This window comes from Sus scrofa, chromosome Y, assembly GCF_000003025.6.
Source record: "Sus scrofa isolate TJ Tabasco breed Duroc chromosome Y, Sscrofa11.1, whole genome shotgun sequence".
Classification (NCBI taxonomy): Eukaryota; Metazoa; Chordata; class Mammalia; order Artiodactyla; family Suidae; genus Sus; species Sus scrofa.
Window position 1 is genome coordinate 22,404,994 of NC_010462.3, and position 21,519 is coordinate 22,426,512.

The window sequence follows — 21,519 nt, forward strand, 5'->3', positions numbered from 1 at the left end:
ATGAGCATCATTATCATCATAATTTGATGAACCTACTGTTGTAAGATTCTTCTTTTGCTCACATTCATCCTTAGCATGGATTATTTGGAAAGGACTTTTTTTACAACTTTGGGAGGGTAATTACATGATCTGCAAATGATCACTATATTTCCTCCCTTTTATTACTTGATATTTAGATATATATATGCTTTATTATTCCCTCTTCTTTTCTCAACAGGGTGCCTATAGTGTCCTTTTTTTAATCTCTTCCTTTTCAAATGCTCATTGTATCTATTTTCTGACATTATAATTGATTCATTTGGATGTTATCTCTCTGACCCACTACTTGCAAAGATGTCTTCCATTCATATTTGTTGCACCTCAGATCTTCTTGCAGTATCTTCTGTCCTTTCTTTTTTTTTGGTTTGTTTATTGATTTTTGCAGGCTAATTGATCTAATTACCTGCACTGTTGTAGAATTTCCAGAAATCACCTCAGAGTACACTTGAAGATGGAGAACAGTTTTACTAACACCAAATGCTTTCCAATCATAGACCCCAATCAGAAAGGGAGAGATACATTTATATTTCTTGCTTATGTGTCTAACATGCTATATTAACTTTTAATTATGTGCAGTATACAGAAAGATATATAGCTGTGCAGAATGTCTTACATTGTTACTTTGATGATTAATCTCAAGAACAATCTAGCTATTTTTTGAATACTTGAGAACAATCAAGACTCAGAGTTTCTCAAGTCCTAATGACTCTGTTTTTCTCAGAGCCCTCATGTGGGTCCCCTTAAGTTCACCCAGATGGATGGTGGCAGCGAGATGTATTCACTCTTGTCAGGCTCCCTATTCCCTTTTCCACACCCCTACATTTCCCCCTCTGGATGCTCATCTTCCTCGATGTGCATCAGTCACTGGCAAATACTGAACCTCGAGGGGTGGACTTGGAACATAAATCCTAGATGGGATGCATCAAGCTGAGTAGCACAGTTAAAATTACAAGGGCCAAGGAATAGCAATAGTAGTGGAATAACTACGATAAGCATTACATTTTTCCACAAGTCCCCTTTTACCCAAGACGAAACAGAAGTCCACAGAGGAAAATTATTATTAGACATTGCCCTAACTTGATTCCTGATATCATTTAACACAACAGTTACATTATCAGAGAGATCAGGAATATATACAAACATTCTGCTTTTATGATGGCACATGTCCCTTCTTGGGCAGCTGTTAGGTCTAGTGTCATTCCATTTTGAAGGACAGCCTTTTTCATCAGGACTTGTTCAGTATTAAATGCCTTTATAGCTTTCATTTCATCATCGATTAAAGCTTGCTTGGTAAAGTAAGTTAAAACTTCTACCCTCAGCATGATATCTGTCATTCCTGGTGATGGGACACATACAGCTGCCAAGTAATCCTACAGAATTGCAAAGACAGATCATGCCCAACAAGCATGCAAGTAAGGGATATTAATAAGGGGTTGATCTAGAGATGATAAAATATTTCCATGGGTGAAAGCATATCCTGAAGTACACCTTCTTTCCCATCATGGTGGCAACCACAGCCACAAGTTTGTCGCACATATCCAGTGGGTCCCATTGGGGGTAATCCAATGGATTCCAGAATTATTTCTCCAGCCTGTCCCTGGTCATAGAGAGATTGTCTCTGGGTTATAAGTCACTGGAATAGTGTGGGTGCAGTGTTCTGTGGTAAGTAACCCATATGTTTTCAATCCTTTGGGTTTATCAGATTATCATTAAATCCTCTTCTATGTTCATTTTGCTCCCAACAAATAGTTGCTGATTCTTTTCATCATCACTTTTCTGAGGCAACCCACATATACTCATTCCAAATCTGATAAAATTGATCAAAATACCTACTGCGTTCCTTTGAGTTTTTTTGGCAGTCCTATAATATGCCATATAATACTGGAAGGCTCTTTCCCTAGCAGTTGTGTAGTTGAAGATAACATTTTGTCCCTCAGTAGAGTCAAAGGTAGCACCCTGACAGCAAGACTAGGAAGTAATATTATGCATACTCAAACTAGCAATATGAGAATTTTGCTGGTACAAAAGGTCAAGTCACGCTGGCAGAAAGGTGATACCCACCAAGGCAGTCCATCCATTACAGGCATTGGCAGGGCTCTACATACCCAGAAGCTGGATTGGTTGAGATAGTTTGCATGGGAATGGGTCCATGTCATGAAGACATTGTCCTGGGTCATTGCTTTGTTCAGATGTCATAGCAGAGCAGGATTGTCTCCAGTAGCCACAAAATGCTCTGAGCTGAAGTCATTTTCCTCCTTTTTATTTTTTTTGTGAGGCTGAGCCTCAGTTGTCAGTCTGGATCTCTCTCTCTACCTCCCTCAAGGCATCTTTGTCAGCAGCAATCTTTACGCTAGTGTGCTGAATCCAAGGAAGAATGCCTCTGACCTTAATTGCAGCGGGGATGTCTAGTACCACAGTGTATGGACCAGCCCAGAAAGGTTGAATGTTTTTTTTTTAAATATTTTACCCACACCATATTTCCTGGCTTATAAGAGTGAACCCCCACTCCCAGCAGGATAGGGAGCCTTTCCTGGGTGAAGCTGGTTATTTCTTCCATCGCCTTTCCCAACTGGTCCATCTGCTGTGACATACCCAATTCCTTAGAGACCAAGAGGTCCCCTCTCAAATATCTTTTCAAAGGAGGAGGGCACCTGAACAGAATCTCATAAGGGGAATAGTCTGGCAATCACAATGTCATTCTGATTTTCCTGAGGTGTTATTGGCAGAAGATCTACGCAGCTCAGTCCTGTTTCATGTGTTAATTTGGCCAATGCTGTTTTAACTGTTCTGTTCATTTTTTCTTTTTATTGTTCCTGAGCTATGTGGTTAAGAGGCTTCTTGTAATTTCCATCTAATGCCCAATAGCTTACTTAGAAGTTGAATTATCTCTGCCACAAAATCTGTCCCATTGTCAGATCCAATGATGAGGGGCACAAATCTCTCCATATACCTCAAGCCACTTCTCCTGCCTTTTCAGTCCTTGCCAGGTATACCTCCACCCACCCTGAATAGGTACATGGTAGGACAAGTAGATATTTATAGCCCTGGCAAGGTGTCACTCCAGAAAAATCAACTTCCAAACTTTCCAAGAAGAGGGTGCCTTTTACTTGTAAATTCCAGGAGGCAATTGAGTCTTTGGTGCTGCATTATTCTCAGTGCAAGTGACACATTGTTGACCTGAGCACCCAGAGCGGTTACTGGGGAATAATGCAATTCCTAGTTAATATATCATAAGCCTTGGTCTTACTGAGGTGGGTTGACTGACAAAAATCTTGTACTCTTTTAAATGCCAGAGAGGAAGGCACAGATATTCATCCTTCTGGCAACACTCACCATCCATCACCTCACTGGATGCCCCTTTCAGGTTTTAGCCATTCGAGCTCTTCATTACTACATACAGGCTGTGCTGGGAGTGAAGGCATCACTGGAACCTTAGTTACCTTTGGTTCCTGTGTAGTTCTCTCCTTGGGTGATTGTCAGCCAGCCAGTTTCCTTTGGCCTCTGCTGGCTAGCCTACTTGGTGTCCTCTGCAGTGCATTACTGCCACGTTTTCTGAGTCTCAAACAGCTTCCAAGAGCATTCAGATTTCTTAGTTATTTTTTATTCCTTTGCCCTCAGTGTTAACAGATATCTTTCTTTATAGATTGCCCCATGAACATGCAAAGTAGTAAATGCATACCTAGTGTCCATGTAAACGTTGGCCTTCTTTCCTTTTGCCAGTTATAGAGCTTGGATTAAGGCCCATAACTCTGCTCCTTGCCCTGGCCATCCCATTTGTAATGCCTCAGCTATATTTCCCTCTGTTATTTGTTTTGAGGGCAAACCCTGATTGTCTTCGCCCTTCAGCCACAAAGCTGGTACCATCTGTGTTGTATGTTACCTCCACATCAGTCAGTGGAGGGTCCTGAAGATTGGGCCAACTGGCCTAACTTTCCTCCAAAATTTCTTCACAATCATGGTCAGGCAGGCCTGACCCCAAGAGGAGGAAAGTGGCTGGGTTAATAGGTTCTATCCAAACATGGAGATTTTCACACAATAGTCCCTGGCATTGGAGGACTCGTGATATGAAAGCCATTTGGCTCCAGGCCCTGTGAGTAAGCCAGGACAGAATGCGGAACTTTAACATGAATCATATATTCCAAGGTCAGATTTTCAGCTTCTTTTACCATTAATGACAGCCATGGTCTGGATGCCTGAGGGCTATCCCGAGGCCATGGTGTCCAGTCTTTTAGACAAGTAGGCCACCAGTCTCTGCCAGGACCTTACAGTCTGGGTTAGGACCCCCAAAGCCACTTGTTCCTTTTCTCCTTTTCACGACAAGCAAATTAAAGTCTTTAGTCACATCAGGAAGTCCTAGTGCAGGAGCTTGCATGACCAGTTTTTGAGCTTTAAGAACACCTATTCTTATTTAGACCCCTCTGAAGTAGTGTTTGCCCAGACCCAGCAGTATCCTCATTGAGTGGCTTAACAATTTGTGAGAACACTGGTATCCAGATGCAGGAAAACTCACCAACCCCAAGGAATTCCTGCTCTTTCCTGTTGGTTGTCGGTCTCTCAACATGGCAGATGGCCTGACACCATTAAATTCCCAAAGTCCTCCTCCCAGCTGTGATGTTAAATCCCAAATAACATACCATTGTTGGCAGAATGGTGCCTTTTTCCAGGAAACCTTATAATCAGCCTGTTCCAGCAAGCCCAATAAAGCCAGTGTCCCCCTCCAACATTGGTCTTGTTGTGCAGCTGCCAGTAGGAGATTGTCCATGTACCAGAGGATCTAGCAATTCATCTCCTCTATCAGAAAGGCTATTAAATCCACAGCCAGCACCTCTCCAAACAGGGCAGGGGAATTTTTAAATCCTCGTGAGAGCCTAGCATAAGTTAATTGGACTTTTCTTCCTGTGTTTGGATCCTCCCACTCGAAAGCAAACAAGTTCTGGCTTTGAGATGCTACTTGTAAACCAAAGAAGGCTTCCTTTAAGTCTAGGCAAGTGAACCAAGCTGTGTATGCGGTCATTAATCCAGGCAAAGAGTATCAGTTAGGGGCATTGGGATGAAGCATCACAACTACCTCATTAGCAGCCCACAGATCCTGTTGCAGCAGTAAGGGTAAGCTTTCCCTTCCTCCTACTTGACAGGGAGGATGAGAGTGTTCCTTGGAGACTGGTGTTCAATCAGTGTACCTGCTTCTCTCAGTTGGCTAATAAGTCCTTGGATCCCCAGCTTTGCTCCTCTGGGAATGGGACACTGCTGCTTCCTCACAGGTGTTTTCCCAGCTTTAAGTCCACTAGTATGGGGGGTGGTTTTTGGCAAGTCCTGGGGAAATCCATTCTGCCCATACCAAGGGAAAAAAATCCTTGAGTTGGCCTGGAGCCTCTTTCCCCACATGAGCAAAAATCCTCTATTCTTTTTCGCTAGGAATGGCGAATGAGTATATATTGATCTTTTCTGATCAGCAATCTAGGCTCCTGGTGGGGAGAAAAGGAAATCTTGGCCCCTCATTTGGTGAGTAGGTCTCAGCCCAACATGGGATGGAACATTCAGGCACTTATAAAAACTCATGTGTGACTGGATGTCCTCCCAGCTTGCAATTTTGTGGTCCACACAAGGCCTGATGCACCTGGTCCCCCATAGCACCCACTATAGTTGTAGTCATTTGTATCAGAGGTGCCATGGTCTCGGTTACCACTGAGCATTCTGCCCCTGTGTTCACCAAGAAGGCTACAAGTTGGTTCCCTATTTTAACTCTAAACATGTTCTCCCATGACCTAGTTTGAAGGAGACTTGGCCTCCCTATTCCAAGCCCATTCCTGCCATTCCAATGGTTCTGATATCAGATGGTTCCATTGTAAAGAGTCTCCTAGTACTGCCCTTGAGGTCTGATTTCCCCCGAGTCTGAGTCAGACCCAGTAAGCCAATCTTACTGGGGATCATTTGGGGGGCACTTGCTTTCCCAATGTCCAAAGCTTTTGCAATGGGCACACTAATTCTTCCGTAAAGGTGGTCTACCTAACGGACTGGACCTGCCTTTGCGAGATGCTGGACATCATTCTAGATCAGAGCAGCCAGGTTTGTCTGCCAATAGAGCTATTTTTTTGTCAAACAATTTTGTCTGCCTCTCTTTGCACCTCCTGGTCTCTATTGGCAATAACCTTATTGGCCAACTCAAAGAGCTAAGAACTGTTTGTTCCTGGAAATCCCTCCAACTTTGGGGTTTTCTCCAAAAATCAAGGAAGGATTGGACTACACAAGGCACATTTATGATTCTTTGATTTTCTGTGTTCTCTGTGTCAATAGGGCTGTAGATTTGAAAAGCCTCACAGAGTCTTTGATAAAATTAAGTAGAGGTTTCACCAGGCTTTTGCACCACTACAGTGATTTTGGGGATTTTGGTTGGCTTTCAGGCCCCTCTCTTGAAGCCCTCTATGAAAACTGTTTTATATCACTCCAAGGCCTTCCTACTTCCATCTGTGTTGAAGTCCTGGCCTGGTTCTCTGTGTTATAGGGTGTGTCCTCTTTGGCCCATCTTTCAACATTTTTGAATCCCAATAGGGGTGCTCTACTGTTACCGCTTACATGCCTCTGTAAGGATCCCATAGCATTTCTCTGTGCTGAAAAAAGGAATCAGCTGCTGGGAGATGTCTCCCAGATGGGTTAGCATGTCTGAAATATCGATGTCATTAGGTCAATCACAGCTTGGGTTTTCTCAGGATATTTTGCATTGTTCTGTTTCCAATAAAGTAAATATTTGGTAGAGAAGGGTGGATAATACAGGGCAGCCAGACAGACCTGGCTGTATATGACCATCTTCACCCACCAGAGGCAGTGCTTGCACCTCTTTCAAAGGCATTTGAAGTCCACTCTGTGGGCTATGTGTACATCACAGCTGCCTGTGCCCATTTGTCTCTTCTCCAGTCTCTTTACCAGTGGGGTAAGGATGGATAAATCAGCTGTGGCGGGGCTGTTGGTGCTCCACCCCGAGGGGTCAGTTCTGGACTAACAGTCCGGACTCCTTCCTGTGAGCCTGGAGCTTGTGCTCCAGCTCTTGGCTGATATGGAGGTGGAATGAGGATTTCTTGTTCTTGCCCTTGTTGAAGAATTTTTGTCAGAGGCTTTTTGCCAATTCAGAGAGAACCTGGGCTACCAGAATATTACTTCCCCTGGCAGTGTTATAGCAGATGTGTGCCCTCAGTGGAGTGTTTTGAGCAATTAGAAGCCAGGGCTCTATCTAAAGGAATTGGACTTAATGGCTCACGGCAGCCATCCACAACCTGGTAGACTGCTAGCAATATAAAGATCCATTCTGGTGGGCAGATGACTCAAAAAGTAGGCCACTCCAGCTCACATATCGTTCTCAACTTTCCTGGACTGAGTTTGACCTCATAATTTCTCCGAGTCCTTTTTGAAATGTCTTTTTTTTTTCTTCTTTTTTTTTTTTATTTTCCCACTGTACAGCAAGGGGGTCAGGTTATCCTTACATGTATACGTTACAATTATATTTTTCCCCCACCCTTTGTTCTGTTGCAACATGAGTATCTAGACATAGTTCTCAATGCTATTCAGCAGGATCTCCTTGTAAATCTATTCTAAGTTGTGTCTGATAAGCCCAAGCTCCCGATCCCTCCCACTCCCTCCCTCTCCCATCAGGCAGCCACAAGTCTCTTCCCCAAGTCCATGATTTTCTTTTCTGAGGAGATGTTCATTTGTGCTAGATATTAGATTCCAGTTATAAGTGATATCATATGGTATTTGTCTTTGTCTTTCTGGCTCATTTCACTCAGGATGAGATTCTCTAGCTCCATCCATGTTGCTACAAATGGCATTATGTCATTCTTTTTTATGGCTGAGTAGTATTCCATTGTGTATATATACACCACATCTTCGGAATCCAATCCTCTGTGGATGGACATTTGGGTTGTTTCCATGTCCTGGCTATTGTGAATAGTGCTGCAATGAACATGCGGGTTCACGTGTCTCTTTTAAGTAGAGTTTTGTCTGGATAGATGCCCAAGAGTGGGATTGCATGGTCATGTGGAAGTTCTATGTATAGATTTATAAGGTATCTCCAAACTGTTCTCCATAGTGGCTGTACCAGTTTACATTCCCACCAACAGTGCAGGAGGGTTCCCTTTTCTCCACAGCCCCTCCAGCACTTGTTATTTGTGGATTTATGAATGATGGCCATTCTGACTGGTGTGAGGTGGTATCTCATGGTAGTTTTGATTTGCATTTCTCTTATAATCAGCGATGTTGAGCATTTTTTCATATGTTTGTTGGCCATCTGTATATCTTCTTTGGAGAAATGTCTACTCAGGTCTTTTGCCATGTATCCATTGATTGATTGGGTTTTTTTTGCTCTTGAGTTGTATAAGTTGTTTATATATTCTAGAGATTAAGCCCTTGTCGGTTGCATCATTTGAAGCTATTTTCTCCCATTCTGTTAGTTGTCTTTTTGTTTTCTTTTGGGTTTCCTTTGCTGTGCAAAAGCTTTTCAGTTTGATGAGGTCCCATGGGTTTATTTTTGCTCTAATTTCTATTGCTTTGGGAGACTGACCTGAGAAAATATTCATGAGGTTGATGTCAGAGAGTGTTTTGCCTAAGTTTTCTTCTAGGAGTTTGATGGTGTCTTGTCATATATTTAAGTCTTTCAGCCCTTTTGAGTTTATTTTTGTGCATGGTGTGAGGGTGTGTTCTAGTTTCATTGCTTTGCATGCTGCTGTCCAGGTTTCCCAGCAATGCTTGCTGAATAGACTTTCTTTTTCCCATTTGATGTTCTTGCCTCCCTTGTCAAAGATTAATTGACCATAGGTGTCAGGGTTTATTTCTGGGTTCTCTATTCTGTTCCATTGGTCTGTCTGTCTGTTTTGATACCAGTACCACACACTGTTTTGATGACTGTGGCTTTGTAGTATTTCTTGAAGTCTGGGAGAGTTATGCCTCCTTCTTGGTTTTTGTTTCTCAGGATTGCTTTGGCGATTCTGGGTCTTTTGTGGTTCCATATAAACGTTTGGATTGTTAGTTCTAGTTCTGTGAACAATGTCATGGGTAATTTGATAGGGATTGCCTTGAATCTGTAGATTGCTTTGGGTAGGATGGCCATTTTCACAATATTGATTTTCCCAATCCAGGAGCATGGAATATCTTTTCATTTCTTTACAACGTCTTTGATTTCTTTGATTAAAGTTTTATAGTTCTCGGCATATATGTCCTTTACCTCCTTGATAGGGTGTATTCCGAGGTATTTAATTTTGTGAGGTGCAATTTCAAAAGGTATCATATTTTTGTATTCCTTTTCTAATGTTTCATTGCTGGTATACAGAAATGCAACGGACTTCTGAATGTTAATCTTATATCCTGCCACTTTGCTGAATTTATTAATCAGTTCAAGGAGTTTTGGGGTTGAGTCCTTAGGGTTTTCTAGGTATAGTATCATGTCATCTGCATACAGTGACAGTTTGATCTCTTCTCTTCCTATATGGATGCCTTTGATTTCTTTTGTTTGTCTAATTGCTGTGGCTGGGACTTCCAAAACTCTGTTGAAGAGCAGTGGTGAGAGTGGGCATCCCTGTCTTGTTCCAGATTTGAGTGAGAAGGCTTTCAGTTTTTCCCCATTGAGGATTATATTTGCTGTGGGTTTCTCATAAATGGCTTTGATTATATTCAGGAATGTTCCCTCTATACCCACTTTGGGGAGGGTCTTGATCATGAATGGATGTTGAACTTTGTCAAATGCTTTTTCTGTGTCTATTGAGATGATCATATGATTTTTGACTTTTTTTTTTGTTAATGTGGTGTATGATGCTGATTGATTTGCATATGTTGAACCATCCTTGTGAACCTGGGATGAACCCAACCTGGTCATGTTGTATAATTTTTTTGGTATGTTGTTGGATTCGGTTGGCTAAGATTTTGTTGAGAATTTTTGCATCTATATTCATCAATGATATTGGGCGATAGTTTTCTTTTTTGGTGGTATCTCTGTCTGGTTTTGGAATGAGGGTGATGGTGGCCTCATAGAATGTTTTTGGGAGTATTCCTTCTTCTTCAACCTTTGAAAGAGTTTAAGGAGGATGGGCACCAATTCCTCTTTATATGTTTGATAAAATTCACCTGTGAAGCCATCTGGTCCTGGACTTTTATTTGTAGGGAGTGATTTTACGACCTCTTCAATTTCATTTCTAGTGATCGGTCTGTTCAGTTGGTCTGTTTCTGCTTGATTCAGTTTTGGCAGGCTGTAAGATTCTAGAAAATTGTCCATTTCTTCCAGATTGTCAAACTTGTTGCCATACAGTTGTTCATAGTATTCTCTTATGGTTTTTTGTATTTCTGCTGTATCCGTTGTGATTTCTCCTTTTTCTTTTATGATTTTGGTTATTTGGGCTCTTTCTCTCCTCTTTTTAGTGAGTCTGGCCAGGGGTTTGTCCATTGTGTTCACCTTTTCAAAGAACCAGCTTTTGGTTTTATTACTTTTCTCTATTGTTTTTTGAGTCTCTATTTTATTGATTTCTTCTTTGATCTTTAAAATTTCCTTCCTTCTGCTGACTTTAGGTCTTTTTTGTTCTTCTTTTTCTAATTCGTTTAGGTGAAGGGTTAAGTTGTCCATTTGGGATCTTTCTTCTTTTTTGAGAAAGGCCTGAATTGCTATAAATTTCCCTCTGAGCACTGCTTTCACAGCATCCCATAGATTTTGAGAGGTTGTGTCTTCATTATCATTTGTTTCAAGGTAGTTTTTAATGTCCTTCTTGATTTCCTCATTGTCCCATTGGTTTTTTAGTAGCATGTTGTTTAGTCTCCATGGAGTAGGTTTTTTCTCTTTGCTTTTCCCATGGTTGATTTCTAATTTCATGGCATTGTGGTCAGAGAAGACATTTGAGATAATTTCTACGCTCCTAAATTTATTGAGATTCGCTTTGTGTCCCAATATGTGGTGGATTCTTGAGAGTGTTCCATGAGCATTTGAGAAGAATGTGTATTCTGCTTTTTTTGGATGTAGTGTCCTGAAGATATCAATGAAGTCTACCTTTTCTATTGTTTCCTTTAGGATCTCTGTTGCTTTATTGGTTTTCTGTCTAGAGGATCTGTGCATTGATGTGAGGGGGGTATTAAGGTCTCCTACTATGATTGTATTCTCATCAATATCTCCCTTTGTGTCTGTTAATATTTGTTGTATGCATCTGGGTGCTCCTATATTTGGGGCATATATGTTAATGATAGTAACATCCTCTCCTTTGATGGATCCCTTAATCATTAACTAGTGTCCTTCTTTGTCTTTCTTTATGTCTTTTGTTTTAAAGTCTATTTGGTCTGATCTGAGTGTTGCAACTCCTGCTTTTCTGTCATGTCTATTGCCATGAAATATTTTTCCACACCCTTTCACTTTCAATCTATATGTATCTTTTGTCGTAAGGTGAGTTTCTTGTAGGCAGCATATTGAAGGTTTTTGCCTTTTTATCCACTCAGCCACTCTTTGTCTTTTGATTGGGGCATTCAGTCCATTGACATTTAAGGTGATAAATGATAGATGATTATTTATTGTCATTTGAACCAAACACCACACACCACCAGCCCCCGAGAAAAGGCCTGCAGCCCAGAAAGTCTAGAACAAGCTTAGCCAGGCTGTGAATAGACTGGCATAATTCTCGGATGGTTTTTCTGAGTCGGGCTGCCTGGGGAGGAGCCTCTTGGGCTTCCAACGGCCCTGCTCCCACCCAAGCCCCCAGGGGCTGCTCTAGTCGATCAGCTTCGTAGGTCTCTCAGCTCCAGGTAGGACCCCCTGCAGCCCAGAAAAGCTGCAACCAGCCTGGCCGTGTCGGGAAAAGATCTCAGATGGTTTTTCTGAGTCAGGCTGCCCTGAGGAGGAGCCTCTTGGGTCTCCAACGGCCCTGCTACCCGCCCAAACCCCAAGGGGGTGCCCAAGTGGACCAGCTGCATAGGACTGCAAGCTCCATGAAGGACCCCCTGCAGCCCAGAAAAGTTGCAATAAGCCTGGCCGAGTTGGGAAAAGATCTCAGATGGTTTTTCTGAGTTGGGATGCCCTGAGGAGGAGCCTCTTGGGTCTCCAACGGCCCTGCTACCCGCCCACACCACCAGGGGGTGCCCCACTCCCAAGAAGTAACTGCTCAGCACCACCAGCCCCCTGGAAGAGCCCCTGCAGCCCAGAAAAGCTGCAACAAGCTCAGCCAGATTGTGAAAAGATCCACCTGCATTCTCAGGCTGTCCTTCTGAGTTGGGCTGCCCTAGGCAAGAGCCTCTTAGGTTCTCAGTGACCCAGATAGCTGCTCCAGCCCTCAGGGGGTGCTGCACTCCTGAGGAGCAGCTGCCTAACACCGCCAACCCCCTGCAAGAACCCCACAGCCTCAAAACACCAGAGCAAGCTCTGCATGACCAAGTGAAATCTGCTACCATCGTGGTGTGGACCTCCCAGTCCTGTCTGCCCTGAGGAAGTCCTCCTTTGCTTCAAAGAAACACTGTTAGCCCCATCAACAACCCAGAAAAGCCACACTGCCTCAAAAAAGATTGACCAACAACGCCAGCCCTCAGGAAATATTCCACGGCAGTGACAAGGCAAACACTGCCCGATCACGGAGAGTACAACTCCCTCAGGAGAAAGAAGACAACAAGCAGGATGAAGAAGCTGAGAAACCACCCCCAGTCAAACCAACAGGAGAACTCACCTAAAACAGTCAACAATGAAACAGATCTCTACAGTCTGACAGACCTGGAATTCAAAAGAGAAATAGTGAAAATACTGAAGGAATTAAGAGAAGATAGAAACAGTAATGCAGACACCATCAGAAAGGAACTAGAAAATATAAGGAGGAGCCAAGAAAAACTAGAACATTCATTTGCAGAGATGCAAACTGAACTAGGGGCAGTAAAAACCAGAATGAATAATGCGGAAGAACGAATCAGTGATATGGAAGTTAGAATAATGGAAATCACTCCATCCATTCAACAGACAGAAAACCGAATCAAAAAACTGGAAAGAGACCTATGGGATAATATAGAGACCTATGGGATAATATAAAGCGGGCCAATCTATGCGTAATAAGAATTCCAGAAGGAGTAGATAAAGATAAGGGGATGGAAAATATATTTGAAGAAATTATCGCTGGAAACTTCCCAAATCTAAAGGATACTGGATTCAAGATACAAAAAGCACAGAGGGCCCCAAACAAACTGAACCCAAACAGACCCACACCAAGACACATCATAATAAAAGTGGCAAAAGTTAGTAATAAAGAGAGGATCCTGAAGGCAGCAAGAGAAAACCAGAATGTTACCTACAAGGGAACCCCCATCAGCATATCAGCTGATTTCTCTACAGAAACACTACAGGCCAGGAGGGAATGGCAAGAGATATTTAAAGTGCTCAAAGGAAAAAATATGCAACCTAGAATACTCTATCCAGCAAGAATATCATTTAAAATAGAAGGGGAAATAAAAATTTTTCCCCGCAAACAAAAACGTAAAGAATACAGCAACACAAAACCCAGGTTAAAGGAAATATTGAAAGGGCTTCGCTAAACCAAAAAGAAAGGAAGAAAAGGGAAGAAAAAACAAAAAGAAAAAAAAGAAGAAGAAGAGGAAGAACTAGGACTGAGGAAACTGCAATCAGAGAGCAGTCACTCAAATAAGCCAGCATACAGATTTAATCATGAACATGCTTCAAACAAAATAAAATTAAAAAGAAAAAAATAAAAAAGAGTCATCAAAACCATAAAATGTGGGCATGGATGTTAGGAAGTAAATAACCCTTATTGTTTGTTTTTATGTTTCTCTTCTTAATTTTAATATAGTAATGAAGTGTTTGAACTTACAGGACCATCAGGTAAAAACACACAATTATGGGAAGGGGTTAGCATACTTAAAAAACAGGGCAACCACAAGCCAAAACAAAATATTGCATTTGCAAAAAATGAAAAAAAAATACACTCAAGCAGATAATAACAGGAGACCATCCAACCCCCCAAAAAAAAAGAAAAAAAAGAAAGGAAGAATGGAAGAATGGAAAACCATAGAGTCACATTTTGAAATTTCTAATGATGCCTTCTAACGCTGTCAACTTCAGCACTCCACTTCCCATCTAGGTTTCCTCTTCACTTACTTATATCCCAAGTACCTTTGTCTCCTCCACTCCTGGAAGCAGTGGAGCTCACAGGTGGCCTCTGCTACCACTGGAATATATAATGCCTTACCTGCTAAGTGTCTCAAACTAGAAACTGGTTTTGACTGATGTGACCCAAAACATCCAACCACTGTAAGATTCCTCATACATATTCTTCTTTCTTCTGTCCTTTGATGCCACCTTCGTGGGATCACTGGAGAATGAGTGCAAACATGTACCAGCAGTCAAATGTGCCAGCCATCCCATAAATACTGTGCAGGGGGTGTGTCCCAACTTAGATCAAAAGGAGGGGTATCACAGCAGAGGGGACAAGTGAGAGAGTCCCAAAAATCCTTAGTGCATAGTTTGTAAACTGGTAAAGTCAACGTTTCCTGGCTTAACCCTTTAAAGAGTGCCCCTCCCAGTTTCTATGGGCACAACCTTCCCTGACTCATACATCCCTTTCCTAAGCAGCACACTCGGTGGTCCAGGAACAGGATCAGATTAGGTATCTCCAAGATAAGTCCTGCCCTGTGTGGCCACACTGTGTGGGTGACACAGAGGAAACAAGGGAGAGTGCCCCCTTCTCACAAGGTGGCCTTTCAGATGTCCACCTAACTATGCCCCTCTTGAGAGTTTATGTGCCTCTTGGCATATGGCTGGTCTGTATAAACCCTGGAACTGGACCAGACTCACAGGAAGGGAAGGAGTCCCTCAGAGCCTGGCACAGCCTTGAAGCCTCATGAGGTCACCACGGAAATGCAGGTTAGGACCCACTCAGATTCTGTAGCCACTCGAGCCATGGATCCACAAACAAATCTGATGTTAAGCAAATCTGGTCCTATTCACTCTCAAAGGCACACTCAGAGGTTATCACTGTCCCTCCTGCTCCCCCAGCAGTTCCTGGCTACTGCTCTGGTCAGGTACAACTTCCAACTGGGAGAGAGTAGGTGTTCTGATCAGGCCCACCCTCTGATCCGGAGCCCCCTAGGTATACTACTGTGGTCAGCAACAGCTTCTGACTGGGAGAATCTGTTCCTGACTCATGATCCTTTCCCTCAGTGCACTCATCCCTCAGGGGGTTGATCAGTCTTATTTTCTGCCCTGTGAGCAGGACCTGTCCCCGGATCCTTACCTGGATAATCCACAGTCCACACTGGGTCCATCTTGTCAGTCAACCTGTCCAGAGGCTGCAGGGCCCACTGATCCTGAGTTCCCTGAAATCAGGGAGGTGCACCTATATTCAGCACTGGGCAGCCCTGATACTGCAAGCTGGGGTGCCAACCAAGGATGATGGTGGCTCAAAACATCAGTCTCTCTGAGGGAATCTCACTGTGGCCTCCACTCGAGGAAGATGGAGAACAGCTTTATTAACATGGACATATTCTTGGAGAATAGCTTCCCAATCATAGACCCCTAACAGAAAGGGGAGACACTTTTATAGTGCTTGTTTACATGTATAACATGCTATTGTAACTTAATTACATGCAGGACACAGAGGGATTATAGCTGAGCAGAATGTCTTACATTGTTACTTTGATGATTAACCTCTAGCACAATCTACCTGTTTTTGAATATCTTTAGAAAAATCCGGCCCCAGACTTTCTCAAGTTCGAATGCCTTTGTTTTTCTCAAGGCCCTCATCTGGCTCACCTTAGGTTCACCAAGATGGATGGTGATGACAAGATGGCATCTCCTTGTCCACCTCCCTATTCTCATTTCCACACTTGCTGCAGCAAGACCCAAATAGCGTCTCTCATAATTATGAAGTTTCTTTTCAGAGTTTTAGCTACTGGTTTTAGCAGCCTTTAATAATCCTTGTCTGGATTTATTAAATCATCAAAATTGCAAATGTATTGGGAGTTCCCATCATGGCTCATTGGTAAGGGACATGCCTCGTATCCATGAGGATGTGGGATTAATCCCTGAACCTGCTCAGTTTGTAAAGTATACAGCATTGCCTCTGAGCTTCTGTGTGTGTCACAGACATGGCTCAGATGTGGTGTCTCTGTGGCTGTGGTTTAGATCAGCAGCTCCAGCTCTGATTAGACTCCTAGCCTGGGAACTTCCATTATGCCACAAAGAGTGGTGCTAAGGAAAACAAACAGAAAGAAAAATTGCTGATATATTAGTTCTGATACTCGTCTATTAGTTGAAGCTTTTATATTTTAGAAAAGGAACTTTCCTTCATTTACTATTTGATGACCTGTTTATTTTAGAAGTTGATAAAATAATTCTTGCTGCTATTCTTTTCAGTTGATGGAGAGAACTAGTCAATGCTTAACTTTCTTTTTGCAAACTGTATTTTCTAAATGATTGACAGTAAATATCACTCCATTGTAATGAAAAAAATCAATCAAAAATTTTAAAATAATGAGGTCCTCTTCTCCGCTTTTTCTTTGGCAGCAGGCACATCAACACTTAGATGTTCAAACAATTTTAAATTCTATCTTCCCAAATCCTGCTTTCAAGATCATTCTTTCAGGCACCAGCAAAGTATTGCCTTTTGTCAATGAAGTTATTTCCTTCAGACTCATCTTGATGCCAGGTACATTTATTCATTGAGTTCTATCCAGTCTATGTAAGAGATACTATGGTGATATGATGATCATGTCTCTATGTGCCAAAAGTTCAATACGCTCTTGATTTGTTATCTATTTACACAATTTCTTCAGGTTTTTTTTTTTTTAGAGAAATTCTCATACCGTAATTCTGTTACAGATGTGGACAGTATAACTTTTTGAGGGATTGTAAACAACAGAAGTGGGAGAGCATTTCTATCACAGAAAGTCTAACACCATAAAGTCTGGAGCTTGCTCTTAGCAGAATTGCTTTTGGGGCATCAGTTTTTCTCTTACATTAGGAATTGACATCACTTATATGCATATTTATGTTTTTCTCTGAAATGTACTCTGATATTATTATAACATCCAGCTATTTAATGACTAGCACTAGGAGGACATGTGTTGCATTTCACTACTAACTTATGTTTTTCTACTGCATCCACGCTTTTATACCTAGTGTATGTTTCATGAAGAAAACATATACTTTGATCATATGTTGTTGTTTTTGATTTGTAGGCATTTTTTGCAGTTTGAAGTTTGGGTTTGGAAATTTACATGTAGAATCTATAGGGAATGGGGCCCTACAGTACAGCACAGGGAAATGTGTGTGATTGGGTCACATTATTGTTTGACAGAAATTGAAGAAACATTGTGAATTGACTGTACTTTAATATAACAATAATTTTGGGGATTGCATTTTAGCTGTAAAATATATATGACATATTACTATTTAGATGACATTCAACTGTATAATGCAGAGGCTTGGGTACATTTATATTGCTGTGCAATAATCACACACAATTCATTTTCTTGCTTTTAAAAGGCTACTCTAAACAGCAACTTAGTAACCAGATAATATCTCCCTTTATCATTTACCCTCTGTATCTGGTAACATATAAATACATTGTAATTATCTGAGATTTATGTAGTAATAAAAATTTGTCCTTTAGGGTGTGCATTATTATGCATACCATTATATTTTCAAGGTTCACCCATTTTGTTGCATTTGTTTGTATTTAAATATAATTAATATTCTATTGTATCTATATACTGTCCATTGTCCTGTATACACAAGCAATGCTAATTGGTTCCAGTTTTCACCCTATCCTCACTAACAAATTCCTGGACACATCAAAAGCAGTTCTGGGGGGGGTGGATTTTATAGCCATACAACTTAGGAAAGAAGAAAAAGCTCAAATAAACAACATAAACTTACACCTAAAACAGCTAGAGAAGGAAGAACAGACAAAGCCCAAAATAAGCTGAAGGAAAGAAATCACAAATATCAGAGCTGAAGTAAGTGAAATAAAGACAAAGTAATAGATATGATCAATGAAACCAAGAGCTGGCTCTTTGAAAAGATCAATAAAATTGATCAACTTCTAGCTAGGCCCATCCAGAAAGAATGAGAGAGGGGTCAAATCAGTAAAATTTGAAATGAAAAAGGAGATATTACAACAGACTCCACAGAAATTCAAAAGATCCCGAGACTACTAGAACCAACTATATGCCAATAAAATAGGTTGATTCTTACAATCTTCTTACAAGACTGAACCAGGAAGATATAGAAAATATGAAGAGACCAATCCCAAGTACCAAAATTGAAAATGTGACTAAAATTCCCCCCCCACCAAAAACCAAATGTCTGGGACCTAATAGCTCCACAGGCTAATTCAATCCAATATTTAGAGGAGAGTTAATGCTTATGCTTCCTTAAACCCTTCAAAAAATAGCAGAGGAAAAAAAGAACCTGAAGCTCACGCTTGAAAGCCAACATCACCATGATACCAAAGCCAGACAAAGGTATCACCTAAAAGAGAAAATCACACAGCCACATCACTGATAAACCTAGATATCAAAATCCTCACCAAATTTTTACCGAATAGAATTCAAATACACAGTAAAAGGATCATATGCCATGACCAAGTGGGATTTATCCTAGGGATGCAAAGGTACTCCAATATCTGCAAATCAATCAGTGTGATACACCACATCAACAACTGAAAAATAAAAACCACAATCATCTCAGTAGATGCAGAAAATCCTTCTGATGAAATTCAACACATTTTTCTTATTAAAAAAAAGAAACCTCACCAGAAAGTGGGCATAGAGGGAACCTACCTCCACATAATAAAAGCCATATATTGCAACTAATAGCTAACCTCATTCTCAAATGGTGAAACACTGAAAATGTTTCCACTAAGATCAGGAACAAGACAAGGATGTCCACTTTCCCCAATGCTATTCCACATAGTTCGGCAAGTCCTAGCCATGGCAATCAGAGAAGAAAAATAATTAAAAGGGAATCCAAATTGGAAAAGAAGAAGTACCACTATCACTATTTGCAAATGGCAAGACACTATACCAAGAAAACCCTAAAGACAGCACCAGAAAACTAATAGAGCCCATCAGTGAATTTAGCAAAGTAGTAGGATGTATAGTTAATACACAGAAATGACTTGCATGTTTGTATACTGACAATGGAAGATCAGATGGAAAAATCAGAGGGACTGTCCTATTAACCATCACATCAAAAAATTAAAATACCTAGGAATAAACCGGCCTAAAGGGACAAATTCTATACTTCAACTAGCATAAGATGCTGATGAAAGAAATCAAAGATGCCACAAAGAGATGCAAAGATATACCATGCTGTTGGATTGAAAGAATCAACATGGTCAAAATGACTCTTTTACCCCAGGCAACCTACAGATTGAATGCAATACTTTTCAAACTACCAAGGACATTCTTTACAGAACTAGAAAAGAACATCTTAAAATTTCCATGGAAATACAAGAGACTGCAGATTGGCAAAGCAGCATTGAAGAAGAACATTTGAAATTGAAGAATCAGGCTCCTTGACTTTGGACAATATGCAAAGCCACAGTTATCTGAAAATATATGGTACTGGCACAAAAACAGAAACAGATTAATGGAACAGAATATAATGCCAAGACATAAACCCAAACAACTATAGTCAACTAATCTATGACACAGGAGGAAGGAACATACAGTGGAAGAAATATAGTCTCTTCCATAAAGGGTGCTGGGGAAACTGGCAAGATTCATGTGAAGGAAGGAAAGTAGAACATGCTCTAAAACATACACAAAGATCTTATTTTTAAAATATCAAATCCAGAAAGATTTTTCCCTTTCATTGGGACATTTGGGCTATTTACATTTTCTTAATTTTAATTTTATTTAGAAGCATAGTTAATTTACAATGTACTGTTTCAGGTGCACAGTAAAATGAATCTGTTATACCTATGCTTACATCCGTTTTTTTCCCCTTGGATTTTTTTTTTTTTTTTTGCCCATATAGGTTTCTACACAATATTGAGTAGAATACCCTGTACTACAGAGAAGCAAACCATTTACAACAGTTAATGTTTTATTAAATAATTTTCACTTTCTCAATCCATTCTTTATTCCCATTTTCTTTAATACCTACTTAATTTTAAATTAATCTGGTAAGTTATTTTCTACTTACTTTCTCAGGTTTATTAGTGGTAATTCTTTTTTTTTCATTGTACTAGTTATTTCTTTAAGTCTTGGTATGTACAACTTAGTTTATGACAAACTATGTTAAGGAGATAATGTGTCTCTTCACGTATTGTGAAATAACCCATATCTGTACATTTATTGTCTCCTCGGCCTTCATACTCTTGTCAGGAATGTTACATCTTCATATATTTTAGGCACACAATACATTGCTGTTCTTTTTCTTCACAGTCAAGTCTATGAGATTGATGCAAAAGAAAAAAATAATCTCACAAATTTATCCCTGTAGTTTACCATTTTCAACTGTCCGTGTGTGTGTGTGCATGCAGATTTGCCATATCAGTTTGTAGCTGTTGTACAGCCATTTCATGAACTAATTTGTACATAAAATAAAAACAACAAATATTCATTATACTTTTTAGTATTTTAGAGTTTTCTTTACGGTCATAATTAATCAGTAGTTTTAAAATGAAAAAAAATTCTGAGCAAGTGTGTTATAAAATTGAAATCTCATGCTTATTACAATATATACATGCACATGACAGGTAGACCACATTTTATTTGATTAAAGCTTACACAGAATAGACACCTTGAGGCCAAAAATTATCATTTCAACATCTTTTTGTAGAAAATTGCAGCTCATAGATTTCATAGATACCTACCAACTACTGAGTAAGAATTTAATTATCTCAATGATGGTTGTTATTATAAGAACTTTTGAAACTAAATTCTGAGGGAGACTGTGCTAGTGAAATATGTAATACTGCTATCTCTTGCCTTAGCACCTGTAGACAGAGAAAAATAGTGTAAGTTAGCCTGTTGTTTTCATTGCCAATCTACCAAATCTTTCTTAGTATTCATAGTCAAGACTTGAAACAGTTATTGACCTCGTTTATTGTTAATATACACTTTAAGCAAATAGCTTATTAGCTACTGTTTTATGCTACTTACTAAATTAGTCAATAGTAATGGTAATTATAACAGGCATATGTGATTGTAAATACTTTACTATAGTAATGTTCTGACAAATTTGAAATCGCCTAAAATGTTTTATTGACAATTTTCTTAAACTTATTTGCATTTACACATATGTTTCAGGAAGGGAAAGAAGTAGGGTTGTTTGGCAGGCTTCTTCCAACAACCCCAGACTTAGCAAAGGATGCAAGAGAAAGCATATTATCTGCTGAGATATATACATGCTCTCTAATCAGTTACTATTACATCATTTTGATTGCTTCCATTTACATGGGTCTTGAACTCTAAAATATTATGTGAGTGTAGTTTTATCAAATCCACTCCTTTCCTATAATT

The 21,519-nt window shown here is 40.4% G+C and overlaps 1 protein-coding gene across 1 annotated transcript in view; it reads right to left on the bottom strand.

Annotated features, from left to right (window-relative positions):
• Positions 1-21,519, bottom strand: part of LOC110257959 — a 37,895-nt gene that overhangs the window by 5,980 nt on the left and 10,396 nt on the right. The window contains 3 exon segments of the mRNA XM_021080973.1: positions 920-1,178; positions 1,181-1,699; positions 1,702-1,879. Coding sequence (XP_020936632.1) covers positions 920-1,178; positions 1,181-1,699; positions 1,702-1,879 — 956 coding nt within the window.